Genomic DNA, 27,877 nt, shown 5'->3' with positions numbered 1-27,877 from the left:
CCAAGAGGCCGTTAAGCCTCTTGGAGACCTTTTGAAGATTTTTCTTCTACAGGGTTAAAAACCATTAAGAATTGCTGGTTCAAACATATACCCTTCAATAATGGTCTGACTTGCTTCAAAATACAAAATTGAGCTGCAATTAATTTTTTCATGTTTAATTTTAGACCTTAAATTTCTGTATCAAGCTCTCAATGTTTTAATGAAAGAAGTAGAAAATAGGGTGTAATTCAGTATCACCTATATGTCTCCAGTACAAGGACAGTATTTACAGTAATAAATAGGTAAACAGGAATAGCAACATAATAACAAAAATAGAACTTTTTGCCTAAACTAAATTAACTGTTTTTCTAAATTCAAGGTGTATGGCAAGTTGAACGTTTGATCTTATTGTGTGACATATCAGATTAACACTTAAAAGACTGAAGGAGGCATTTCTCTATTCACACAGACTTCTTAAGTATGTATATGCTAACCTGTACTAGTTTTCCTTGCTTGTTTGATATCTAACCACTAATTACATACATTTCAAACTTGGTCTATGTGACCCTGTGTTCCTCTCTTCAGAAGCATCAGTAATGCATTTTGGCCAATGGTTTAAAACAGGCATTGTAAATTAACATAGAGTATAATCTTCATAGTATGAAAAGGGTCCCAAATATTTATTTTAAAAATGTTAACACTGGAAAACAAAACTACAATTATCCTCAGCTCTATTTCCTGAAAATTCAGTTGAGGTAACCTCTGCAAGTCACAGCTCCACATTTGCACACAGTTCTCACTCTCTTTTTGGCTGGGCTGTAGTCAATAGAATCTGAAGATATATCCCCAGAACCTGAATATGTAGAAGAAGAAATACAACAGAAAGAGGGTTAAGGCAATTCAGAATGAATTTCAAATTTTCTATCAGCTTTAAATATTGTAAATGTGAATATTCAGAGACAAATCATTATGAACTTCCTTGAAAGAATGGTGTGGGCTAATAAGAGGTAAAGTGAATGTGATTAGCCCATGTTTATAAGAATGGATTTCTGAAATGATGGAAATTACTGGGAAAATCCAATATACAATCATTTATTTCTTATACTGTTTAAGAGCATAAAGTGAAATTAAGTAGTAACAATATGTAAAAGGCATCATGCTTAGAAAGACAATGGAAAGAAAATATTTATAGTATCGCAAAAAGCAAATACAACTAAATGTTCTTTTTAAAAGTCAAATTCCAGTAGGAATGGAATAAGTTCATGTGTGATTTAAATCACATTTAAAATATTTTGAATATCCACCTCTTAGTAAAGATTCGGAAATGTAGGTTTACAATTTTTAAAATACAAGTAGTGTTGAAAAAAGATGTTTTCAAATAAATAAGCTTCCATAATGGAAGTTCTGAAAAAAGCAAGTAGTAATAGTGATGTAGAAGAAATGACATTACTCAGTTCAAGGTCAGGGAGAACTAGATTCCAGTTTTAGTTGATGGGTTAGCTTTGAGATCTTGAGTGAAAAAAAGACATTCTTACAGCCTCATTTTTTCATCTTTAATATATCATTTGGTTCAAATGATCTAAGGCTTTCTCCCATTCTGCAACAGACTCTTTATACTAAAACAATGCCAATGTAACTGTACTTGAAAGCCATACCTTTCATTTGATAATCAAAAGTGAGCTCTTCTCCAGCATTTATGGTTCTTGTGGAGAATAACGCTATCCGGGGAAGACGGGTATCAAGGTTATCAATGAAAACATTGAACACCTGAAGATTTGGGTCACACTAAAAAGAAAACGTGAGAACCCATTTAAGTAAAAATGACGTGAGTGAGCTCTTCTACATGCCATTTAAAATTTTCAGTTGCCCAGAGGATTTGTTTTTTAAGATATACTGGAAATTTAGTTGAATATTTAGAGGTCTCTGAGACATGCACATTTAAAAATACTGTTTTCACTTACAGAAAATTTCAGACATACATAAAACTAGAGAAAATATTAAGTCCACATGTATCCACTATGCAGCTTCAACAGTTATTAACATTTTTGCCAATTTTGTTTCATCTATTCCTGACTTTTAAATTTTTCTGAAGAATGTTACTGCAAATCCCAGGTAACATTATCAGTTCACCTGTTAATATATCAGTAAGGCATACTTAAAGAATTAGAACTGCATTTAAAAAGTCAGGTTAGAATTGTAGAACTCAAACTTCATATTGCATGGGGTTTCATTGCTTAAATTGGTATTTGGAATTGTTTGATATTTGGAGAACTCTACACTCAATTCTGGAATATGTAAGAAGAAAGATCCACGCAATAATACTAAGAGACCAAAACAAGTATTTAATTGTCCTCAAATAAAATACATCTATTTTGAGAGTATTTCGAATTTATTATTAAGAACAAAATTAAAGTAAAAGTTTAAGTAAATCAGAAAGCTAACAAGGGAATCAGAAGGTCTCTGGCATTTCACTACTAATCATAAATTAGTCTAGGTATAAAATCCACCGAAAATTTAACAGTCTACTACCTTATATGGCCAGCTATATAACTTATTCCTTGAAATACATTTCCTTTTAATCTATAAAATGGAGATAATATCAATCTCACAGGACTAATACTATGTTATCTACATGGCATGCATTAGGTGCCCAATAACTATTAACCTCCCTTAGTTTTGGAAATAGTTTTTACAGTATAAGATTCTGGGGTTAAGGTTCCAGCTGTATTCTAAGTTTTTTTCCAACACAAATTAAGAATATTAATTTATAATTTAGCCCTGACTGGTATGGCCAGGTTGGGAGTGGTCCTGCAAAGTGAAAGGTCACTGGCTCGATTCCTGGTCAGGGCACGTGCCTAGGTTGAAGGTTTGGTCCCCAGTTGGGGTGTGTTAGAGAGGCAACTGATCAATGTTTCTCTCCCTTTCTCCCTCCCTTCCCCTCTCTCTAAAAATAAATAAAATCTTTTTAAAAAGAATACTGCCCTGGCTGGTGGGCTCGGTGGATTGAGTGCCAGCCTATGAACCAAAAGGCTACCAGTTCGATTCCCAGTTAGAGCACATGCCTGGGTCGCAGGCGGGGTCCCCAGTTGGGGTTGTGTGAGAGGCAACTGATTGATGCATCTCTTACACATTGATGTTTCTCTTTCTTTCTAAAAATAAATGAAATCTTAAAAAAAGAAAAAGAAAAAAAGTGCTAAGTTAAAATTTAAAAAAATAGCCCTAAGCCGTGGCTGGTGTGACTCAGTGGATTACGTGATTGCCTGAAAAATCAAAGGGTCACCAGTTCAATTCCCAGTCAGGGCACATGCCAGGTTTTTGGGCCAGGCTCCCAATAGGGGGTGTGTGAGAAGCAACCACACATTGATGTTTCTCTCCCTCTCTTTCTCCTTCCCTTCCCTTCTGTTTAAAAATAAATTAAATCTTTAAAAAAAAAGAAAAGAAAAAAATAGCCCTAAATACTTCAATACTCTACAAATTTTTAAATCTTATAAAAATGTTAACATGTTTTCATTTTAAGAGACTACACCTATCTTTGGTTATATATCTTAAAATTTAGCTGTGTTAACTTCTGTATGAAACCTATATAATTGTGTTTCTTAAAACTTTCTACTTTCTACCCCGTAACTCCTCCGTTCATTAATTTCCTCCTCTATGAGGGTAATACCTATTTTAAAATGTTGTTGAAAAGTTTAAATGAAGTAACATAAGTAAGACTTGCAAAATGCATGGTATTTGCATTTTGAGTTCTCCTAATACAGCAGTAGTCATGACTTAACAGCAGAGACCCTTGTACTAAAATACTCTGAAAAACACTAAAAGTCTGTGGTTCAAATATATTATATCCTCAACTATGGAAAAGCATTAAACACAGTACTAAAGTTAATCAGTCCTGTCTATACTTTAAGTATTTCTTACACTGTGATTCACAAAATGAGATACATTTCCATATCGAGCTGCATCCACTGTGAATTCATCAGATTCATAGTCCAGATCAAAGAGATATGTGATTCCTTTGTTGTCATATAACTGCCCCCGTCTCTCAGCTTCTTCACTTGTGATCACCTAAAAAGAAAAAACTATGGTATATTCTACGGCTATTGCTGAACTAAAGAAGCTCTCATCCATAAATCAATTAATCAACATACTGGTGCCTACAAATATTTAAAAAGCACACATCCACACAAATGACTCTAGAATAGCTAGACAGAAAGAGGTGGGAGAACACAGGGAGGAGAAATGATGGTGTAAAACAACTATGGCTGTTTAAAGAGGAATTAGGACAACTCAACAATTAAGTTGAAACCATGTAGTGCTTTCATTCTAACTTACTGAGATGTTAAAAAAGCTACAAAACTCTAGTTCTTCATAGGATGTAACAGAATATAAAGGACTAAGTTTAAAAGTATATATGCTTTAAATGGATATTTTTCATATAACTATAGTCTGTGTGCAGTTACAAATGAAAATTTATTACAGATATAGGAGAGAAGGTATGTTAAATTTGCAGTCAAATAACAAAGTTTCATTTTATAGAATAGGTTGTTTTCATGAAATTTGGCAGCTGAAAACCATCACTTACAGTTCTGTTCTAAACAAAGCATTACCACATGATCAGCTTAAGAAATCAAAAATGTCTAGTCATTTATTGTGTCAACCAAATTTAGCTGCTGTATTCATGAAGCCAAAAAAGAGAAAAATTGTGTAAGATCTAGTATCCCAAATAGTGATTTATAATAATCTGCCATCATCTAAAAATAGATGGATCAATATAGGGATCCAATTTAATCTTTAAATTAGGTGGTCCAATTCAAACAACTTTTAAAATGTCAGATTTTAAAGCCCTGACATTCATTCATACTCATGCTTTTCTAGTCACAGTTAAACCCACTCTTCAATTTGAGGAAGTGTGGTACAGTGGTAAAGTATACTGATTCTAGAGCCTTGGTTTTGAATCCTGGCTCTTGACTACTGTGTGACCTTGGGCAAGGTGCTTAATGTCTCTGTGCCTGTTTCCTTGCCTATAACAATGGAGACAATGCTACTACCTCAGAGCTGAGAAAATTAATGTGTTAGTACATAAGGTACTTAGAATAGTATGTGGCACAGGGTAAATACTACTTTTGTATATGTACATATATATAAAAAAATGTTTGGTTATGTAGGAAATAGTCTTTGTAGCTGAGTTACAAAGAATTTGGATTTTCTTATGAATATAATAAATGCTTTTATGTTTGTCCTACAACTCTTGCTCATGAAGCACTGGTCTACTATACAGTAGTTTTCAAGTTGAGACAAAATTGAGTTTTGGCAACTACATTTAACACAATATTTGGTCAAAAGAATGAAGTAAATTACAATTTAAAAGTTTCAAAGTCAGCATGTATTTAGATCTGATTTTCTTCTTAGGAATTTCATGTAAAAATACCTGTTATTTTAAAATTTACAAATTCCAGTTCTATGGACTATAAATGGGTGTTCATTGAGAGAGATGACTATCTCATTTTTTCATATTTCTGTTTATATTCAAGTTTATATTTCTATGCTAGTGGACCCCTCTCTTAAACCTGAAATTTCTGCATATTTGCAAATGATAATATCAAAATTCACCAACTATTTGTTACTGAGGTAAACAGGTAACTTTTCAAAAGCATAATCCTTCCACACACATTATGTGCTACATAAGTTGAACGTACCTCTCCAACATATTCCATGACAAAACTCATTCTTTTAATCTTCACAAGGGTCTTTACACCCCAGCCACAGCCATTGCTAGTTCGAAAGATGCAAAGTGAATACTGTGTGCCTTTTTGTACAATCCTATTGGGACAGTCAGGTCCACATTGACATCTTGAGTTGCATTCATAAATGGGAGTACCGGGTGGGATTTTAATTTGTTGGTTTTTATTATAAGCCAAAAGAACTCCAGCTTCAGCAGGACAACATTTCTCCAAGAAGCAATCTGTGCATGAACAACCAAAGGTAGCTTCATTTACTAAGCTGATTCCAGGAGTGGGTTTGTATTCATTAATGTAGTAGAAGTCTGAAGGTGGGCCCTCTAAGTCAACAGTATTTTCAACAAAAATCATTCCTTTATGATTTTTTCTTCTGTTGAGTTCATCTTGCCATCTCTGCAGAGCTATCCTTTGTTTAGCCTTCTTTACAATGTATTCAGCAATGGCAGGTTTCAAAGCTTTGTTATTGTTTAGAGTTACTGCTCTGCCTTTCTTTACCCGAGATAAATAATTATGCTTGTCATTAGAGAATTGTTGGAGTAGTAATGGGCACTTGAGATTTTGCAAAGGTTCCCAAGTATTTGTAGAATCTGGCCATCCTTTCCATTTTACAAGATAATATTCCATATCCTTAAAATACAAAAGAAAATGCAAATCAGATATGACAGTCCCAATTATTTAAATAATACTGTAAAGAGTAAGGTGTTCATTATCATTTTTCTAAATAAAGTTCAGAATATATAAAGTCCTAGATTTCTAGCAATTAATGTACAGATCATAAAAATAAAGCTGTTTTTCTTTATATTATATAAAATATTTATAGAATTTAGATGTGGCAGAATATGCTTGACCACAGGCAAAAGAATTACACCTACAGAAAAAGTACTGAAGTTCACAAGTATTTTACCAAACAGTGACTAAACAAAAAGTATTTCTCTTGATCACACAAACGGCCAGTCCCAGAACTAATCTAGATGAGAGGCTTACTTGGCCACCGTAGATGCAGGTATCCTTTAGCAGGGGTGTCCAACCTTTGGCATCTCTGGGCCACACTGGAAGAGTTGTCTTGGGCCACACACTAAATACACAAACTAACAAAAACTGAGGAGCAAAAAAAAAAAAAAGTTTTAAGTAAATTTAAGATTCTGTGTTGGGCCACATCCATAGCCATCCTCAGCTGTATGTGGCCCACAGGCTGCAGGTTGGACACGCTGCTAAAAGTCTGTAACTTAATATTTTATACTAGATGTGAGGGTAGTTCTATTTTTCAATGTCATGGGCACATAAAGCCTAGATGTTCTAGATATACATTGTCCAATACAGTCATTGGCCATATGTAGCTATTGAGCACCTGAAATGTGGCTAGTCTAAATTGAGATCTGCTTTAAGTGTAATACACACTTTCTAAAAATATTGATTACACATTGGAATATATTGGATTTACTAGATTAGATCAAATATACAATTGAAAGCAATTACACCTGCTTCCTGTTACTTTACCGTGGTTACTAGAAAATTTTTAATTATACATATGTAGGTCGTATTATATTTCTATCAGACAGCATGATTCCAGAGAATTCTTACTGTATTTAGACTAAATCATGACTGGATTGGGTAGCATTAGGTTGGCATTCAAGCCACCAACAATCAAAATATTTTGCTTTATCCCTCATCCTACTGTTGACCACTAAGGTACCTGCACTCCTGCCTTCCTACCCTAGTGACCTGACTATGCTTTCTTCCCTTAAAGCTGGGAATGCCATGTTACAGTTCTCTTTAAAAAGGTAGTCAAGTGTGTGTATAATAAAAAAACTTCTGAAGCAAAGTCTCTCAATTTTTATTTTTTGTCCTCTTGAATAGCCAACATATATCCATGTGCCCTTGGGTAAAATACCTTCTAATATATGAAAAGTGATTAAACTGCAGTCTATAGTTTTTAGTTATTTTAATTCATAGATATTGATAAAAACTTAATTGGGACACGTTTATTTTTCCCTGAAATTTTAAATAAAGTTTTTATTATAAAGTAAGGATGACCACGACAGCTGCTTTATGTTCATAACTGGCTAACGCCAAACAACCAGGAAGATCTAGGAAATGTGGTGTCAGACATGTTCAGGAGGCATGAATTGGGCTGAGGAGCACTGAGGTGGCTTTGAAGAGTGAGCTTATTTTCTCCCCACTGTCTTCATCTCAAAGCTTTATGTATTTCTGTTCAATAAACAGTAATGTTTGTGAATTTAGAAAAACTTTGCTTCTTTATAAAAAGTCAAAATGTTTTGTTTTAAAAAGGTGGTTAAATTATGGTGTGAGAATATACACCAAAACTGTACTTCCACAGAAATCTATATTTTGATTCCCCCAAAACAAAACAAGCCCAGATATACATTTGTTAGTCAGGTTGGCTAAGACGCAACATGGCTTCCTCTCTTCTGTCGGGTAACTACTAAAATGTGGGACTGTTGTTAGCAGACAGCTGCTCAACAACACTGAGCCACACTTGGCAGTATCCGACTTTATTCCCCTTAATTGTAAAAGTTTTTAATTTTTCTGATCCCAGAATAAAGCAATGCAACCTTGCTCATCTTTTTTTCCTATTACAGTTTTTCCTACTATAGCTCTGGGCTATGTCAAAGTTGCAGCAAACACTGAAAGAAACAGAAACACCAGCTTTAAGTCAGATGATTAAGATCATTCATCCATCATTCAGCAAAACTAAAAACACTGTTTAACACTGAAGTTTGTTTTCAAAATAATGCTACTTGCATTTTTAGTGACTAAGTTTTGTATTTAACCACACTGTTACTTAATTTATGGAAGGTAAAGATGCTTACAAAACATGAGTATCTTTGCAAAATAGTGTAGAAATGTTAGTAATATGTAATTTCTACTTTGTAGTTTTATTTTATATGCATACTTTTTAAACCCAAAAAAGTTATTTCCACTCTGAAAAAATAGCAGAACAAAACGGTTTGACTTAATAAACTCAATTGATTCAATACCCTAAATTCCAAATAAAAGCCAAAGTTTATAAGACTCATATCTCATTCATTCTGATATACAATCAACTCTTGATTACCCACAGAAATGGAATACAGTCATAGTAATGATTCATAAATTACTCTTGTATAATTTGGAATGCATCATATGAATTTTGATTAAAGACATTTTCCTCCACTATCTTTACCTTAGGGTAAATTCATTCAAATATTTTAGTATTTATAATAAATACGTGAAAATTCAGTCACTAGAGGGTGTGATGAAATGTAAAGTAATACTAGCCTTTAGGAGTAAAATCTCATTGGAGAAAGAAGATAGTAACAGGTAGAATAAGTAATAATGCAAACCAGTACAATTTTAACTGCAAACACAAGTAATACAATAAACACCACTGGACTATTAAGAGGGAAATAAAAACAGGTCAATGAGGATACAGAGGAAGTAGAACAAACTTCACTGAGAAAGACTGATAGGATTTGTTAGGTAAGGGACAGGGCAGGAAGGCTGAAAAACATAGGCAAAAAAAGCCTTCATGAAGCTAAGATTTGCATGAAGTATCTAGAAAACATGAAGAGATAGATTTGGCTAGCTTTGAAATTCAGATATTAAAGAGAGAGAAAAAACTGTAATAGCACCCTGATTGGTGTGGCTCAGTGGCCTGGACATCGTTCTACAGACTGAAGGGTTGCTGATTCAATTCCTAGTCAGGGCACATGCCTAGGTTGTGGGCCAGGTCCCTGGTTTGGGGGGCATGTGAGAGACAACCCATGGATGTTTCTCTTTTGATTACATATTGATGTTTCTCTTCCTCTTTCTCCTCCCTTTCCCTCTCTCTAAAAACAAACAAAACCTTTTAAAAAACTGTAAAGACAAGGCAAGAACAAATTTAAGATAACCTTGGACACTTGACTAAGGCATATGAACTTTTTTAATAAGCCAATGTTTATTATTACAGTTCTTAGAAACCATGGTGTTTCTGTGGGGAGCTTCATTAAATATAAATACATTTAATTCCATACTGTTTATCAGGAATAATTTTACCATCTTCGAATTGCCCAGCCAATGACTTTAGCCTTCACCTTCTTGACAATTCTCCTTGGGCTTTACTGTCACGATTCTCTCGACACTCTTGTTCCTTTTCTGCCTTCCTTACTGGGACCACATCCCTGCCCATCACTTAAAATCTATGTAGATACAGTACTAAGGGCTCTGTCCTTAGCCCCTTTTCACACTAAACAAATGTTTACCCCCTTTGAGAAGCTGAAGAAAGATATGGTCCTTTCCTTAACAAAAGTCACATATACAATATTTTGGGTAATTTCAGGATATTTGGATTCCAAGTTGAGAATTCCTGCTCTAAATGCTCTCTGTGGGCAACCTCATCACTTTGGTGGTTTTAATTATATGGTGATGACTCCCAAAATTTAATGTGCAGCCCAATGTATCCTATAGCCTACTACTGGATATCTAACAGGTCCCTAAATCAACCTATCCACATGGAACTCATCACAGTCCTTCCCAGATTCTTTCTGTTCTGTGTTTTCCATCAAGAGGAATCTTACCTGTCTGCCTAGTCACACAAGTTGCAAACCAGGAGATCAATCTCGATTCTTTCTTCTCCTCAATCCAATCCAGCATCAAATGTCTTTAGATACTTGTTCCTGTCCATCTCTAATAGCTATAGTTATTTCAGGTCTTTAACTGGTTTCCCCAACTCCATACTGACCATAAATCCAACCTACCCTTCTTTACTAAAATGTAGTTTTTTAAAAAATAATAAAAATCCACTGTACCAGTCATTTTGTTACTTTCTTGCTTCAACATTTTAATGGCATTCCCACTGCCTAAAGAATTAAATTCATACTTCCTATTATAAACAAAGAAGACCATTCTTGACTGGGTCCCTGATGGCTCTCTGTCCCAATCTTCCATTACGGCCCCATTCACACACCTCTGGCCACACTGAGCTGCTATTAAGTACTTGGATGTAACAGGCCTTTTCATGCCCTCCTGTTGCTTCATTCATGAAGTTCTCTCATTAGAATGGCTTATTCCATTTACCTAATGATCCCTTGCTTATTTCAGTCTCATCTTTCATGTGTAGAAAAACATACTCATGTATAAAATTCAGCTCAGATGTCATCTCTTCAGTGAAGATGTCATCTCTTTCCTGCTTCTCTTGCTCAAGGAGAACTGATCACTGCCAACCTCCTGTGTTCCCATTTCTAACCTAAACTATAAGCCGTTTGTGGGAAGAAATGGAATCTTATTCCCTGTAGCCCCAGAACCAAGCACAATCACCTACAACAGCTTAAGCTTCCTCTAAATATTTCTGAATGTCTAACAAAAATGACCACCAACTTGTATGCAAGATAAAAATTACAATAGTAATGATATGAGTCCTTAAAATACAAGCTGCTAAACTTACCCTGGAGATAGTGGTTTTCAATATTTGTTCTGAAATCCGCTGTCTGTAGCAGTAAGTTGTAGCAAGCACAAAAACTTTAAAAATATATACGTGGGAGGACAGAAAACAATAACAAAAATCTACCCTCCCATTAGCTGATTGTTTTCTGCAGGTTCTGAAGCAATCACCACATGCAGCAGTAGTGGTAGAATGGCCAGAATCTGATTGTGGAAACACCAGTGTCCTGTGGGAACACAGTCTGCCGATTAGAATGGTTCATGGAAAGCCACTGGATGTTCATGCCAGTAACTGACAGAGAGTAGGAGTTTTGAGACCTGGTTAGAGGCCCAAGACGGACATATATGAGCAACATGACCTTGAAATAGTCCTTTCTTGTAGCTCTGTTTTCCTGATCTCTAAAATTTAAATCTTAGTCTAATGATTTCTATATTGTTCCCACTCTTGACAAATCATTCTGCATGCAATCAGCCTTTCAGGAATAATAATCTATTGTTAGATGTGGAATATTCTGTTAGTAAGTACCATGTAGTATAGTGGTGGTTCTAAAGACTCAGAATTACCTAGCTACTTTAAGGAGGCAATATTTGCTTATTAGGGGAGAAGCCCCACCAATGTACATGGGGGTTCTAGTTTTTCACTGATGAGCTAAGTATGTTAATAAAGAGTACCCATAGTTCTGTTAGAAATTTCTCTGTTCGAAGTAGTGACATGGCAAGAAAATGGCATGGAAAAAATCAGAACACTGAGCTTGACTATCTCAATTTACATCCTTTAAGTTAACTGGAACCCAATAAACTCATAATAGTAACAACCCTGTTGGTTCCCCAGTTAGAATTCTTTCCATTTCCTAAGCTGGCTATTTCAGACCTCCTCCACTGTTTGCTCAAGGACCCATCCCACTACTTTCCTACTGTTTTCAATAGCACATGAACTTTGCTCCTAATGCAGAGAGAAAACAGAAACCACCCGGCATAAATTCCCTTAATTTCCACACCTCCATGGACAAGTAACTCGAGAAGAAGGTGAATGCAGATACAACAGAAGAGATGAACTTTCTTCATCAATTATCCCTTCTCTCCTATCTCTTCAGCTTCTCTCGATGGTTCTCACTAACAGTGAAACCTCCCTCATTTTTAAAAAGCAAAATTAGTCCTGGCTGGTGTGGCTCAGTGGATTGAGTGCTGGCCTGAGAATCTAAAGGTCGCTGGTTTCATTCCCAGTCAGGGCACATGCCTTGGTTGCAGGCCAGGTCCCCAGTTGGAGGCATGCAAGAGGCAACAGTTTCTACCAGTGTTTCTCTCCGTCTCTCTCTCCCTCCCTTCCTCTCTAAAAATAAAATAAAATCTTAAAAAAATAAAAGTAAAAAATAAAAAGCAAATTTAAATTAAGCCTCCTTTGAGATATAAATGCTTAAATATGTAAGTAATCTCTAAAATATACAATGAATTACTACAAGTTGAGAGGCTGGAGAATAAGGTTACAGGGGTAGAAGATTTCAGTATATTGCCTTTTTTAACTTTCAGTTTTTAAAATGACATGCATATATTACCTACTCAGATTTTTTAAAATGTAAATTCATAAACACCCTCATACCTTACATTGCCCTTCCTCCCTTTCTTCAAAACTGGAATTCTTGAAACAGTTGTTCATACCATTTAAATCTCTCACCTCCAATTATTCTTTAATTCTTTCTACTTTGGTTTCCTCTACCCATGCCACTGAAACTGTTCTAAGAGCATCAGCAACCCTTCTCCCATTGCTCAACGGGTACTGCACAGTTCTTTGACCTACCAGTCACTACTCTACTTTGCTGATATTATCGCTATCAGGCTTCCATGATTTACTTTTCCAGTTTTCTTCCTACCTTTCTTACTACTAGTTTGTCTCAGTCTTTGACAGTTCTTCTGGTGACCTCTCCCCAACTACTCCTCAGCCCTTGTCTCTGCTCACATTTTCTTTGCTTGGATTACTGCAATAGCCTTTTACTACTACCAGCCCATTTATGGCATCACAGCCAGAGTAATATTTCCGACACGTCCATCTTATCATATTATTCATCTGCTCAAAACTACTAAATTCTTCCCCACCTTTCTAAGATAAAGTCCAAAATTCTCGTCTTGGCCTATAAGGAATTACATTTCTGGGTCCTGCTTATTCGTCTTGCCTCGTTTCAATCCCTCTAACTATGTTCCACTCACACTTTCTATTCCTTGAAGTCAAGTTCTCTTCTACCTCAAGACCCTTCCCTGCTTATCTTTTCATTCTTTGGCACTAAGTTTAAACAGCAGTTTCTCATGGCCATGTGTCTACTCTCTGCAGGATAAGTTAGATCCTCCTGTTACATTAGCACTTACCTGAACTTTAATTAAGTACTTTGTACAATGATATTTAAGATTTTTCTACTATCACTAAAAAGAAACTCCATAATACCAGGGACCTCTGTGTCATTCATTTCTGAGATCTCTAGTGCCTAGCATATGATGTGGAAGATGGCCCATAAATACCTGTTGACTTAACATATACCTGTACCTGTCCCTTCGGCTTTACTTGCTGTCTTTTTGCCAATTACTTCAAGATCTACATTTCCAGTTAGTTCTCACTCTTGATTAGAATGACGTTTCCAACAACCTACTGGTCAGCTCACTTCAATGTTCTCAACCTTCTCATTCTTCTCCAAAGCCAAACTAGTCCTCCTACCCTAATCCTATATTCCTGGATTTTGGTGAACGGTATTATTATCTATACTACTGCAAGTCAGAAACCTATGTTTTCTAGATGTGGAACCCTCACTGCCAGGTCCCCACCTAACCGCCTGACCATTATACCAGAGTTATAAATGTCACATCCTTGGTAACTAAAAAAAAAATTTACCCACTTCTCTTCATCTTCACTGTGATAACTTTAGTTCACACACCATAATTTCTTGCCCGGACTGTGTAAGTGTGTGTGTCATTCCCCTTCCTGCCAGTCTACTCTGCTCACTGAACAGAGAAAATTCTGTGAATTACATATCTGATCGTGCCACTCTTTCTAGAATCTTTCAAATGACTCCCATTGCTTAGAATGGCTGAAAGTTCCTACAGTCATCTTTCATTTTCTCCCACTCCCATATCATACCCTATTCTCTATAGTAAAGCCATAATCAATCATAACACTTGTTTGCTCAGTCCCTGTTGGACATCAACTCTTCGAGGAAGCTTCCTGTGCCCTGGCCTTGTGTACCTCCCACTGACACTGTAATAATGTCGGCCATGGCACTTATTGTACTGTACTGCAACAGATGATTTACTTGTCAGTCTTTCTCACCAGGCTATGAGTTCCTTAAGCTGAGGGACAGTTTCTTGTTAATCTGTACTTTCCCAGTGCATAATATAGTACCTGACACAAAGAAGAAAAATGTTTATTGAGTGAAACTATATAGAAAGAAAACACAGAAGATACTAGTCAACAGATTGCTACTATGGTCTAGTCTAATAGTGATTGTGAGGACTAGAGAAATCACAGAAGCAAAAGCCAATTAATAATCACAAACTAAATATCCATTATGTACTAAGGACTACAGTAAGACATAGTCCTGGTCCTTAAATGGCTGACAATTTAGTAGAGAAGTTATGAAACAAAGCTATAAAATGTGACAAGTTCTAGAAAAATGACAAGATCAGTGCTTTTTAAGTCCTGAACATAAAGCAATTAATTTTACTGGAGGTGTGACAGGGAAGAAGGCTCTATAATAAGTAGTAACCTTTCAGCTGGACCTTGCAGGTCAAGAAAGATTCTAAGAAGGGAAACAATAATATTCCAAAGAGGGAACTGGATGAGAAATACAGAAGGGCACGCATAAAGGTGCAGGACTGTTCAAGGAATTAAACCATAAGCCATGCCTGTTCTTAAGCTATGATTCCAGTGAATGCTTAGAAGAGTGCCCTGCTTATAGTAGGTGGTTGGTAAATCTTCAGAATTTACAAATATTTCAATGTGGATAGAAAGACACGAAGCTGGAAAGGTAGTTAGTGGCTAGATGATTAAGAACTTCAGTCCAAAGAGTCTCAAGCTTAAAGTGGAAGACAACAGGGAATTATTAAAAGGTTTAAGCGAGGCCATAATGCAACTAGAGCTGTGTTTCAGAAACAGCTGTAATGAGTTTCAGGAATATGGCCTTGAGACAGTGTCCTTTATTAACTGTATAAATGAAGGGGAAAACACAAGTGAAGGACAGGGTCATAAGATCTTTCACTTGCCTGAATATCTCACACACACACACACACACACACACACACACACACACACACAGTGGGGGGGGGGGTATGTGGCTATAGATTAAATAATTTACACTGCCAGTCAAGATGGCAGAGCAGGTAAATGCTGAGCTTGACACCTCCCATGACTGCATCAAAATGACAACTAAATTATAAAACAACCATCACTGAGAACCACCTGATGACTAGCTGAACAAAACTCCTATCACTAAGGATATAAAGCAGCAGCCATGATGAGACTGGTAAGAGGAGGCAGGGATGCAGGACAAGCTGGCCCCATACACATGGTATGGCAATTCAGAATTAGGAGAAATACCTCAGCCACAAAGGTATTTGCAAGGGGGAGCAAGGGGTCCCAGCCCCACACTAGGCTCTCCAGACCAGGGCACCAGTGACTGGAAGTAAAGTCCCCAAAACACCTGGCTGTGAGAACCAATGGGGATTGCACCCGAGTGAAATGGAAGGCTGTGGAAGACAGAGATGATCCTCTCCAGAGGCCCACCCACAGACGCACTCGCTCACAAACCTACTTGCTCTGGGTTCCAGTGGGTGTGGCAGCTCTAACAGTGCCGGGGACATGCGTGGAGGAACTGAACTGACTAGCTTCAGGGTGAGGGTTGGAGGATCAGGGGTTGGGGCTACCCTCTCTAGAGACAGAAAGCATTGACAGGTACCACTACTCCTTTGCTGAGCCTGCCACCCACGCAGGTGCAGGCGGATGCCAATTCTAAGCTCTCCATTCACCCTGCCCTGGTGATTCTTTGAGATCCCACCCAACCCAAGTGCTGGGCTGAGCAACTTCCACTGGCTTTTCCACATAAGTGGTCTGCCTTGCTTCATGCTGCAGACTTTCCAAAACCTGTCAAAGGTTCACAAACCTGTACCAAGCAGGGGCAGGCTGAGATGTGCCCCAAACCTCTTGCTAAGTGGTCTCAAGCACAGCACAAGAAGTGACCAGTCTCAATTTGCCCAAAGCCTGGTATAAGTTGTGGCCAGTGTTGGCCTAGAATGTAGCTTCAAATAAGTGGCCACGAACCTAGCACAAGAGGTGGTTGGCCTTAGTTCACACTGTGGTGCCCATGAGAGTCCCAAGCACAGCACTAGTGGCAACCAGCCTTGATTTATAGCATACCTTCTCCCAGGAGCCTCTAGGCCCAGCACAGACGGCTACCAACTGCATATCACTTTGCAGTTCCCCCAAGAAGGTACAAAGGGAGGCTGAACATGGCCCGCACTGAAGGGCATCCAAAGAGCCTCCAAAACCAACACACCTGGTGGCTGGCTTTAGACCACACCAGAGCACTACCCAACCAGCTCCAAAAATGAAAAACCTGAAGGACAGATTCAGCTCACACCCACTCTGTGGCATAAGCTCCAATGTAACAGCTCATCTGCTGTAGTCATGGCCATCCCTCATATCCAGTCAGGCTTAGGATCAACCCCACTCACTAAGGTGCCAACAGTGATCAACGTTCAACTACAGTAGGGGGCACACACAACACACACTAGGGGCACTCCTGGAGCACCCAGCTCAGGTGGATAAGAAGACAGTACCACTGGGCCTCACGGGACACTGACTATATAAGGCCACCTTGCCAAGACTTGGAGACAAAGTAGATCTACTTAATAAAAAACACATGGAGTCAGCCAAAATGAGAAGGAAAAAAACATGCCTCAAATGAAAGAACAGGACAAAACTCCAAAAATGAACTCACCAAAATGGAGACAAACAACTATCAGACACAGAGTTCAAAACAGTTTATAAGGATGCTAAATGAACTTAGAAGAATAGATGAACTTCATGAGAAACACATCAAAGAGATAGAAACCATAAAAAAAAAAGTCAGAAATGAAGAATACAGTAACTGAAAATAAAGAACATATTAGAGGCAATCAAACAGATTAGATGAAGAAGAGGATTGAAACTAAACTGGAAGACAAGGTAGCAGAAAACACCCAACTGAAACAGCAAAGAGGAAAAAAGAAGGATAGTTTAACGGATCTCTGGGGCAACATCAAGCACACCAACATTTGTAACATAGAGGTACCAAAAGGAGAAGAGCAAGGAATTAAGAATCTATTTAAAGAAATGACTGAAAACTTCCCTACCATGAAGGAAATAGACATACCAGTCCAGCAAGCAGAGTCCCAAACAGGATGAGCCCAAAGAGGCCCACACCAAGACACATAATAATTAAAATGCCAAAGACTAAAGACAAGGAATCTTAAAAGTAGCCAGAGGACAGCAGTTAAGTACAAAGGGAATCCCATCAATCAGCTGATTTTCAACAGAAACTTTGCAGGCCAGAAGGAAGAGCCATGAAATATTCAAAGTGGTGAAAAGCAAAGATCTGCAACCCAGATTACTTCACCCAGCAAGGCTCTCACTTAGAATTGAAGGAGTGATAGTTTCCCAGACAAGAAAAAGCTAAAGGTGTTCACCACAACTAAACCAGTATTACAGGAAATGTTAAAGGGACTTATTGCAGTAGAAAAGAAAAGATAAAAAATACAAGTAAGAAAATGTAGAAAAGGAAAATATTCTACATGACAAAGTCAAGCACTTAAAACTAGTAGCTTAACAAACTATAATGCTGGTGCAAAGGTCAAAAGGCAAAAGTAGGAAGATCATATGTGATTACAACAAACACACACAAAAGTACAAAATAATAACAAAAACTTAAATGTGGAGGGTGTGAGTAAAAACTGTAGTGATTTTATAATGTGTCCAAACTTCAAACACCATCCAGTTAAAATAGAATGCTATAAACATAGCCTGGTATATATGAAGCATATGGTAACCAAAAACCAAAAATCTACAAGAGACATACAGCAAATAAAGACAAAGGAACCAAAACACACTATAAAAAGGAATCAACATACAAAAGAGAACAAGAGAACAACACAGTAAAGAAAACTACAAAAGCAACAAGAAAACAATAAAATGACAGTTAAGTACATGCTTATCAATAATTACTTTAAATGTAAATGGACTAAGAGGTATAATCAAAAGACACAGGCTGACTAAACAGATTGAAAAACAAAACCTGTACATGTGCTGTCTGCAAGAGACCCACTTCAGACTGAGATACAGACTAAAGTAAAAGGACAGAAAAAGATGCCCTTGCTGGTGTGGCTCGGTTCAGTGGATTCAGTGCCAACCTGCAAACCAAAGGGTTGCTGGTTCGATTTCCAGTCAGGGCACATGCCTGGGTTGTGGGCCGGGTCTCCGGTGGGGACGCACGTGAGAGGCAACCACACAATGATGTTTTTCTCCCTCTCTCCCTCCCCCTCTCTAAAAGATAAATGAATACAATCTTGAAAAAAAAAAAAAGAAAAAAGACACATCAAGCAAACAGAATGAGAAAAAAAGAAACTGGGGTAACAATACTTTCATCAGACAAAGTAGACTTTAAAGGGACGTCACAAACGACAAAGGGCATTTCATAATGATAAAAGGATCAACCCAAAAAGGGGATACATAACTCTTGCAAACATCTATGTATACAACGTAAAAGCATCTAAATATGTAAAGCAAATATTTACCAGCATAAAGGAGAGATCAACAGTATTACATTCCGAGGAGGGAATTGTAACACCCTTTGACGTCAATGGTTAGATGATTCAGACAGAAAATCAACAGCAGCCTTAATGAAATATTAGACCACATGGACTTAAATGATATTTTTAGACCATTTCACTGCAAAGCAACAGAATACACATTCTTTTCAAGCACACATGGTACAGTATCCAGGAGCAACTTGCCACAAAACAAGTTTACATCATATTGAGCATCTTCTTCAATCCAATGGTATGAAACTGGAAATCAATTATGAGAACAACACTGAAAAACATGAACATTTGGAGGCTAAACAACATGCTACCAAACAATAAATGGTTAACAGGTTCAAGGAAGAAATCAAAAGATACACTGAGACAAATGGAAACGAATACACAATGACCCTAAATCCGTGGGACACAGCCAAAGTAGCTGTAAGAGAGAAATTCACAGCAATATAGGTCTACCCCAAGAAACAGGAAAAATCGCAAACACACAATTTAACCTTACACATGAAGCAACCTGAAAAAGAACAAACAAAGCCCAAATTTCATAGAAGGAAATAATAAAGAGTATAGTGGAAATAAAATAGAGTCCAAAAATGCAAAATATTGAGACCAAGAGGTGGTTCTTTGAAAAAATAAACAAGACTGATAAACCTTTAACCAGACTCATTAGAGAGAGAAAAAAAGCTCTTTTTAAGAAAAAAAAAAAAAGAGTCCTGGTCAATGTGGCTCAGTTGGTTGGGCATCATTGTTCAAACTGAAAGGTTGCAGGTTCCATCCCCAGTCAGGACACGTGCCTGGGTTGTGGGTTCAGTGCCCCATTGGGGCACGTGCAAGAGGCCACTGATCGATGTTTCTCTCCCTCTCTTTCTCCCTCCCTTCCCCCCTCTCTAGAATCAATAAAATATTAGAAAGAGAAAAAGGAGACTGAAATAAAATCAGAAATGAAAGAGAAGTGCCAACTGACACCACAATAATACAAATTATTTTTAAAAAATACTATCAACAATTACATGCCAACAAGTTGGACAACCTGGAAAAAATAAATTCTTAAAAACTATATAATCTTCCAAGGCTGCATCAGGAAGAAACAGAAAATCTGAAAAGCCTGAAAACTACTAATGAAATCCAATCAGTAGTTACATTCAAAGAAAATTTAATGCCTATTTTCTCAAACTGTTACAAAAAACTGAAGAGGAAGGAAAGCTCCCTACCTCATTTTATGGGGCCAGTACTACCCTGATACCAAACCAATCTAAGACATTACAAAAAAAGAAAATTATAGGCCAATATTCTTGTTGAACATAGATGCAAAAATCCTCAATAAAAAGTTAGCAAACTGAATTCAGCAATACATTAAAAAGATCACATACCATAATCCTGTGTGTTTATTCCCAGGATACAAGGCTGGTTCAGTATCTGCAAATCAATGTAATACATCACATATACAAAATGAAGTATAAAAATCATGATATCACTAGATGCAGAAAAAGCATGACAAAATCCAATATCCAATTATGATAAAAACTCTCAGCAAAGTGGGGATAGAGGGAACATACTCAACAGTACAAAGGCTACATATGACAAACCCACAGCTAACATCATACTTGATGGTAAAAAGGCGAAAGCTTTTTCTTTAACATCAGGAAAAAGACAAGAATATCCATTCAGCACACTATCAGAGGTCCTAGCCACAGCAATCAGACAAAAAATAAAATGTATCTGAATTTTAAACTGTATTAGATTATTTGAAATTTTTCTTGTTTCATGGGGATTTTTACATCTATATTCAACAGGGATATTGGCCTATAGTTTTATTTTTTTGGTAATGTCTTAGTCTGGTTTTGGTATCAGAGTAATACTGGCCTCCCAAAATGAGGTAGGGAGACTTCCCTCTTCAATTCTGTGAAATAGTTTGAGAAAAATAGGTATTAAATCTTTGAATGTTTGGTAAAATTTACATGTATGTCATTATTTGCAAATTACATACTACATAGAGAACCATAAAGAATACACTAAAACACTGTAAGAACTAATAAATGAATTCAATAAAGTAGCATGGTACAAAATTAATACTCAGATATAGGTTGTAATTTTGTATATCAATAATGAACTATTGAAAGAGAAATTAAGAAAGCAATCCCATTTACAATTGCATGAAAAAGAATAAAATATCTAAGAATAAATTTAACTAAGGAGGTAAAAGAACTGTACTTGGAAAATTGTAAGACATTGAAATATGAAGTTGAAGAAGACACAGATAAATGGAAATTTATACAGTGCTCATGTATAGTAAGATTAACATTTTTTAAATGTCCATAGTACCCAGAGCAATTTACATGTTCAATGTAATCCTTATCAAAATAATCAATGGCATTTTTCACAGAACTAGAACAAATAATCTTAATATTTATTTGGAACCAGAAAAGACCCAATATCCAAAGCTATCTTGAGGAAAAAAGGAACAAAGTTGGAGGCATCACACTACCTAATATCAAACTATACTATAAGGCCATACCAATCAAAACAGCATGGTACTGGCATAAAAACAGACACAAAAATCAATGGAACATAATAGAAAGCCCAGAAATAAACCCATGCCTATATGGTTAATTAATCTATGACAAAGGAAGTAAGAATATACAAAGAGGGAAAGACAGTCTCTTCAATGAATGGTATTGGGAAAACTTGATAGATACATGCAAAAGAACCAAACTGGATCACTTTCATATGCCATCTACAACATGGATTAAAGCCTTAAATGTAAGACTCTAAACCGTAAAACTCTTAGTGATATTTCTTTGGATATGTCTTCTTGGTCAAGGGAAACAAGAAATAAAAAAATGGGACTACAGCAAACTAAGTAGTTTCTGCAGTGAAGGAAACCATAAACAAAATGAAAAATAAAAATCTACTGAATGGAAGAGGATATTTGCCAATGATACATTCAATAAGGATTAATATCCAAAATATATAAGGAACTCATACAACTTATCACCAGAAAAAAAAATCCGGTAAATTAATGGGCAGAGGGCTTGAACACACATTTCTCTGGAAAGAACAATATGAAAGATGTTCAACATCACTCATCATCAGGGAAGTGTAAATTAAAACCACTTCACACCTCACAGAATAGCTATCATCAATAAATTCACAAACAAGTGCTGGGGAGGATGTGGAAAAAGGAGAACCCTCATGCATTGGCAGTGGGACTGTAAATTGTTGCAATCACTATGGAAAACTGTATGGAGGTTCCTCAAAGAATTAAAAATAGAAATACAATATAACCCAGCAGTTCCACTTCTGGGTATTTATCTGAAAAATCTAAAACACTAATTTAAAAAGCTATATGTATCTCTATGTTCACTGAAGCATTATTTACAACAAAGAAGCAACCTAAGTGTCCATTAACAGAGAAATGGATAAAGTTGTGGTGCATATATACAATGGACTATTAGCCATAAAAAATAAATTTTTGCCATTTGCAACAACATGGTTGGACCTAGAGGGTATTATGCTAAGTGAAAAGTCAGACAAAGATAAGTACCATATAATTTCATTTATATGTGGCATGTAAAAAATAAAATAAATTAACAAAGAAAACAGAAACAAACTCATAGATACAGAGAACAACTTGATGGTTGCTAGATGTGAGTGGGGTTGGGAGATGGGTGAAAAGGGGGAAGGCATTAAGACATGCAAACTGCCTGTCATAAAAATGGTCATAGGGATAGGTTTACAAATTGAGATAAATCAGTGGAAAGAGAGAGCCTGATATAAAAAGACATCACAGATTAGGTAAAGTCCTAAAGGTAATGGATAACAATCAAGACAGATGGTGATACCTCTGAAACCACACATAAGTGAAGATACAAATAACTGGTATGAAGGTAATTTGAGAGTTTATTTTCGAGGGATCCAGTTTTCACTGACATAGAAGTAGTCTGCAAAGAGAGGGTGAGGAATAGAATAAGAGGTGCAGAAAAGTAAAAACAAAAAAAACAAAAAACAAAAAACTGGGGAAACTGCTTACAAAAATATGGGGGAAAGAAACAAAAAGCTTATCAAGCATAATTGAACTCTGTGAGATACAAATAAACACTATAATGGAGCCAATATGTGTGATTATATGATTCAGCTAGATTGTTCAGGCCAGAGTTTATAAACTGTGAAGGCAGACTGGGCTGTTTTGGTGTCAAATGAAGGTTCTTATGAAGAGTGTTGGTGAAGTGCTTGATTTTAAAATCCCAGAGTGAGGAAGGCAGTGATACCAAAAAAGATGGATGTTTCCAAGGAAGAACTGGATTTAATGACTGAATGGATATGGAATCTGATAAAGGAAAATAAAGACAAACAAGATTCCTGATTATCTGATAGAACTGACAAGACTAATGTCCAAAACAGAATTCTTGGAGAGGGAGTAGGCTATACAGATTACCAAAAAATTTATTGTAAGATTAGATTGGAAAAGCTTAGAAGAACAATCTTGCCATTTTTAAAAGGAATAGGAGTAAGGCATGTCCTAGAGAAGTTAAGTGACTTTGCTGAAGTCTTGAGGCACTAAACAAAGGCTAGAAATGACTTTAAACTCCAGGTCATTCTATTACATCACAGAATCTCACTTGACATGATAGCAGGAAATACAGATGGTGATGCTTTTTGAGGAGACTCAGTAACACTAAAATTGGTTTGAATTTCTAGGTTCATTTTAGGTGATAGTGGGGATATATGATTTAGGAACAAAATGAATCTCAGAGAAGCCAATCTGAGATAAAACATTTCCTCTGGTAATCCACATGGAGATAATCAAGAGTTGGATGTAGAATGATATAAGCAACTTAAAATATTCTAACGCAAGAACATTTTATGCTTCAAAATCCTCTCAATGTTACTTGGCAATATAGATGATAGGACATATAAATTATCATGGCTTAGAATCTTAAACATTAAGAAGAGCTTTGCTTACTTTTAAGGTTCTTTTTATCTTACACAAATATGAAATACTGAAGTCTGATTCTTGTTTAAGGGGCTAGACATTTGCCTTACCTTTACTACCTTGTAGTCACACAAGTATTCCACCTCATAATTGTTTAGATTCCTTTTGGTGATTCCAATCGATTTACATGTGAGCTTTTCTTTTCTACATAATTCCTGAAGAGTATCAAGTGAAACTAGGCAAGGCACACACCAAGCTACAATAAGAAAATAGAACTCTTTACTAATGAAACAGCTACTGAATAAAATCAAAAAAGGAAAAGGAAAACTTAACACTTCTATATCCCCACCTTTCTACTGGCAATTTTCTAGGACTAAAAATTCTTATGACAAGAAGCCATTTTTGTGTCTTCAAGACAAAGTTAAGTATTAAAGAATTATTGTGAAAATTGGTCTTCTTGGACTTTCTCATGGATTCCTACACTACTATGTTAACTGATGTCAATTAATTTCTACTGAGCCACCTGAACAAAATGTTTCATAGAAAGTCTGGAAGCTTTCTTAAGATTACATATAGATCCAAAGGTCAAAAGGGATAATGTTTTTGACTTTTCCAGTAGAGTCTACACAGGATATAATTGCTGTTTTAATAAAATATAGATATCTAGGATATACTTATTGTTAGAAATATCTTAAAGATATCATAAAACAATCTTGTAATTTGTTAAAAATTTAAAACCTTTTCTCCCTTTCTCTTAGTTGGAGAATAAAAACTGAAATCTAACTGAAATATAGTTCTATAGTTACTCATGTATCACATGTCCTACTTTTCCCAGTTTGCAATGTAGCATGAAATTTTAACTCCACTTATCTTGCCCACGCTCCAATGTTATTATTATGAAGATGAGTAATCCCCAAAGTTATAATAAAACAATGGAGAGCATACTGAGTTTTGCCATACTCATTTCTTGTATTGTTTGTTAAAATCAAGAATTACAAAACAAAGTATTCAATTTACATGACCCATATACCAAGCTTGACGAAAATCAGACACATTCATAATCGATCTTACAATAAGCCAATATCTTATTGTACTGCAGCAGATTTCACCCTCAAATTTCTGTTCCCACAGTGCTAATAAAATATGTTAACACAAACTGATATTTAGAAACCTGTAATAAGCTTGGTTTCGTGGATAAGTGTTATGGTAAGCACTAGAGAGGACCAAAGGTCTTCTGCCCCAGCCTTTGCTAGGCCACTTAGCTATATGACTTTAACTAGATTTTCACCATTCAAGGTTTTAGATTCACTGAGAAAATGTGGGAGTTTAAGTAAATTGGGGTTACCGAACAAAATCTATCAGTAAACTCAAGCTTTACTTGGTAGCTCTCCAAGGTAGTCTCGATAACCTTTTGTGTTTTGAAGTAATTCAGAGACCACAGCTGCTCTTGGTAGATCCACTCCTCACCTTCCACTCACACAGGGATTTCATTGTCAGAAACCCTGAAACAGGGTTTCCACTCCCCCACCACCACCACCTTCCTACAAATTGTCCTTCCTACAAAGGACAATTCCTAGATCAAGAAAGTAAAAGACATCCCTCTCTCAAAAAAATAATTGGGAGGAAGAGGGTGCTTGCTTTGGAGTGGTGGTTTGGGGGTGGAAGAGTAGTAGAACAGAAATGAACCCTTAAATCCTTTCCATTAAAAAACTTCAGGACGTTTTGTGTAAAGTTAACCTCATTATGTTGATCACATGCAAAAGAGGTTCCTTTAGGATATCTACCCCAGGTGATTTGTCTGCTGTTCCTACCATTCTCACCTAGTTGAAATAACAAGAAGATTCAAGACACAACCCTCGATGGAAATGCTGTTGAGAGTTTAAAAAAAAGGACAAAGAAAAAGGGGAGCGGGCATAAAACACTTTTGGTAATAATCTCAATTATCTATAATGTAGGGGGAAAATTCATTTACAAGATTACACATTTTATTTCCACCACAAAAACCTCACAATAGTTCACAGTAACCTCAAGTGGAAAAACACCTGGGGAATAAAGACTTGATAATCTATGTGGAGAGAAATAGTCTGGAAAACACCTTCAAATTCTAAAATGCAATGCAAGTTCCAATCTTTTTCAAAGGGCACACAAGAATGCATCCAAGTTCAGTAGCTAATTCTTTGGCGTCCACGCAAATAACACACAAGTTTCTGGTGGATATAAAAATGACCCCAGGCTAAAGGATACATTCTCCAATACCCACTTACTAGGATAAGCTCCGATGAGGAATTTCACCTCCTAGTGAGACCGAATTGGGGTGTATCCTCGCTTAATTTCCTTTATTAGCAGTCATAGGTCAGGCCCAATTTCTTTCTTTTCCTCTGTCTGATACTGAGGTCACATTTAAACCACCGGTACCCAGCTAAAACGCCAGCCCCAACTGAAAACGTCCCGCTCAAACCACCACAAAAGAGTCAAGCCACACGCGCGCCCACGGGAACACGACCCCCCTGGGAATCAGCCGGCGTCGCGGCGGCCGCCTGAATACCTCTACACGGCCACCGGGTGGGGAGGGGCCGCGAGGCCCAAGAGACCTCGGCGGGGCGGAGGGAGCCGATCCCGGCGGCCGGCGCACCGGCCGGGGCGCAGAGGGAAACTCCGGGGAGCGTGCCGGCCGAGCCGCGAGAAGGGTCAGGGGCCGGGGGAAAGGTGAAGCCCGCGGCGCGCATCTGGGGGCCCAGGTGTCAGCAGGGCGGGAGCCGGCGCCGCACTCGGCCTGGACCGCGCGTCCCGGCACGCTTCCCGGGCCTGGGGAGTTTGCCGGGAGAACGGGTGCTAGTGAGGGGCGCCGCTCTCTAGCCCTCACCTTCTCGCGCCTCGGCCCCGGCCGCCGCCATCTTGAAGAGCTTTCATTCAAACTGGCGCGGTCAGACAGGATAGTGCAACGGGTCTGCACTCCGCCCCTGCCCGGCAAGCGCGGGAGTTGGGGGCCGGGCTGAGGGGCTGGACCCCGCGAGGCGTGCTGACGTCACTGGAGGCCGACCCCCGGCCGCAGTGGCTAGCGCGCCTGCGCTCCTTGTCGCGTACCGGCGCGTGGGAGGGTGCGGGAGGGAGCCAGGGCCGTAGAGGAGAGGGTCTTGTAGGTGCGGTGGGGCGTGTCGGGGGTGGCATACCCCGGCGGGACTGGCGGCGCTCCGTTAGATTATTAGCTACCTTCTCCTGTCTGGCTGGTTTATCGCCCAATCAAGGGGCACCTCAATCAGGCCTTCCCACGCGCGTTTTAGCTTTACGTGGCATTACGTGAGTACTGTGCAAAATCCAAAACAGCGGGACTATATGGTGCATTCCCTTTCCATGCCTGTTCTTCGGTCACCTGAACTAACCATTTTTTGTAAAGATTTTATTTATTTTTAGAGAGGGAGAGAAACACGGATGGGTTGCCTCTTGCCGCCAACTGGGGACCTGGCTAGCATGGGGAATTGAACAGGCTACCTTTCAGTTTGCGGTTCCAATGCCCAACCCACTGAGCGACACCAATCAGAGCAGTGGACTAACCATTGTTGTTTCCTCCCACGCTACTCAGATCACAGGCTATGGAAATTGGCTGGACATTGGGGTCCCTTCTGGAGGGGTTTTGCTTTCTGGTCCCACTCATAAAGATTGATTTAATTGGTATGGGGTGTGGCCTGGACATTGGAATCTTTACAGCTCCCCAGGTGATTCCATTGTGCAGCAGTTTGAAACCACCGTTTAGATCAGTGTTTCTCTCATACCTGAATGGGCACAGGAATCATCCTGGATTGTGTTAAAACAGATTCAAATGGTAGATCTAGGCTGGGTCCTGAGGTGTTGCATTTCTGGTGAGTAGTGTTCTGATGATGCTTCTGGATTGGGACCATACTGTTGTAGCGAGGCTGCGTTCACACCCAGGCACTCTACTAGGACAACTACAGGACAACTCTACTAGGACAACTCCTAATGGGTC

At 37.8% G+C, this 27,877-nt stretch overlaps 1 protein-coding gene across 7 annotated transcripts; it reads right to left on the bottom strand.

The window, feature by feature from the left end:
• Positions 1–637: 637 nt before the first annotated feature.
• On the bottom strand, positions 638–26,893 carry SUV39H2 (SUV39H2 histone lysine methyltransferase). 7 transcript variants are annotated; one of them, XM_045857722.1, is made up of 6 exons: positions 26,759–26,893; positions 24,006–24,151; positions 5,673–6,341; positions 3,895–4,041; positions 1,635–1,764; positions 638–832 (listed from the first exon to the last, which is right to left on the bottom strand). In XM_045857722.1, exons 1-6 carry the CDS (start codon positions 26,787–26,789, stop codon positions 726–728), a joined length of 1,230 nt encoding a protein of 409 aa, XP_045713678.1. In that variant the 5' UTR covers positions 26,790–26,893; the 3' UTR covers positions 638–725. The 7 variants fall into 7 exon arrangements, with proteins under 7 accessions (XP_045713678.1, XP_045713680.1, XP_045713684.1 ...); XM_045857724.1 differs by lacking the exon at positions 24,006–24,151 and adding an exon at positions 20,333–20,378; XM_045857728.1 differs by lacking the exon at positions 24,006–24,151 and adding an exon at positions 6,699–6,812 and having other exon boundaries at positions 26,759–26,777.
• Between the last annotated feature and the right edge of the window lie 984 nt (positions 26,894–27,877).

Source organism: Phyllostomus hastatus, unplaced genomic scaffold (assembly GCF_019186645.2).
Source record: "Phyllostomus hastatus isolate PE091 unplaced genomic scaffold, TTU_PhHast_1.1 phas_scaffold_1674, whole genome shotgun sequence".
Lineage (NCBI taxonomy): Eukaryota > Metazoa > Chordata > Mammalia > Chiroptera > Phyllostomidae > Phyllostomus > Phyllostomus hastatus.
Note: the sequence above shows the minus strand (reverse complement) of the source record. Positions and strands in the feature narration are given on the sequence as shown.

What these genes read in the sequence shown, in the direction of transcription:
- SUV39H2 (XM_045857722.1), bottom strand. Translation starts at nt 26,789, where the DNA reads ATGGCGGCGGCCGGGGCCGAGGCGCGAGAAG. An exon ending in TCATGGAATATGTTGGAGAG is followed by an intron (nt 4,042 to 5,672) that starts GTACGTTCAACT and finishes TTTTCTTTTTAG; the next exon opens with GTGATCACAAGTGAAGAAGC. An exon ending in CTCATTTTGTGAATCACAGT is followed by an intron (nt 1,765 to 3,894) that starts GTAAGAAATACT and finishes TTTTCTTTTTAG; the next exon opens with TGTGACCCAAATCTTCAGGT.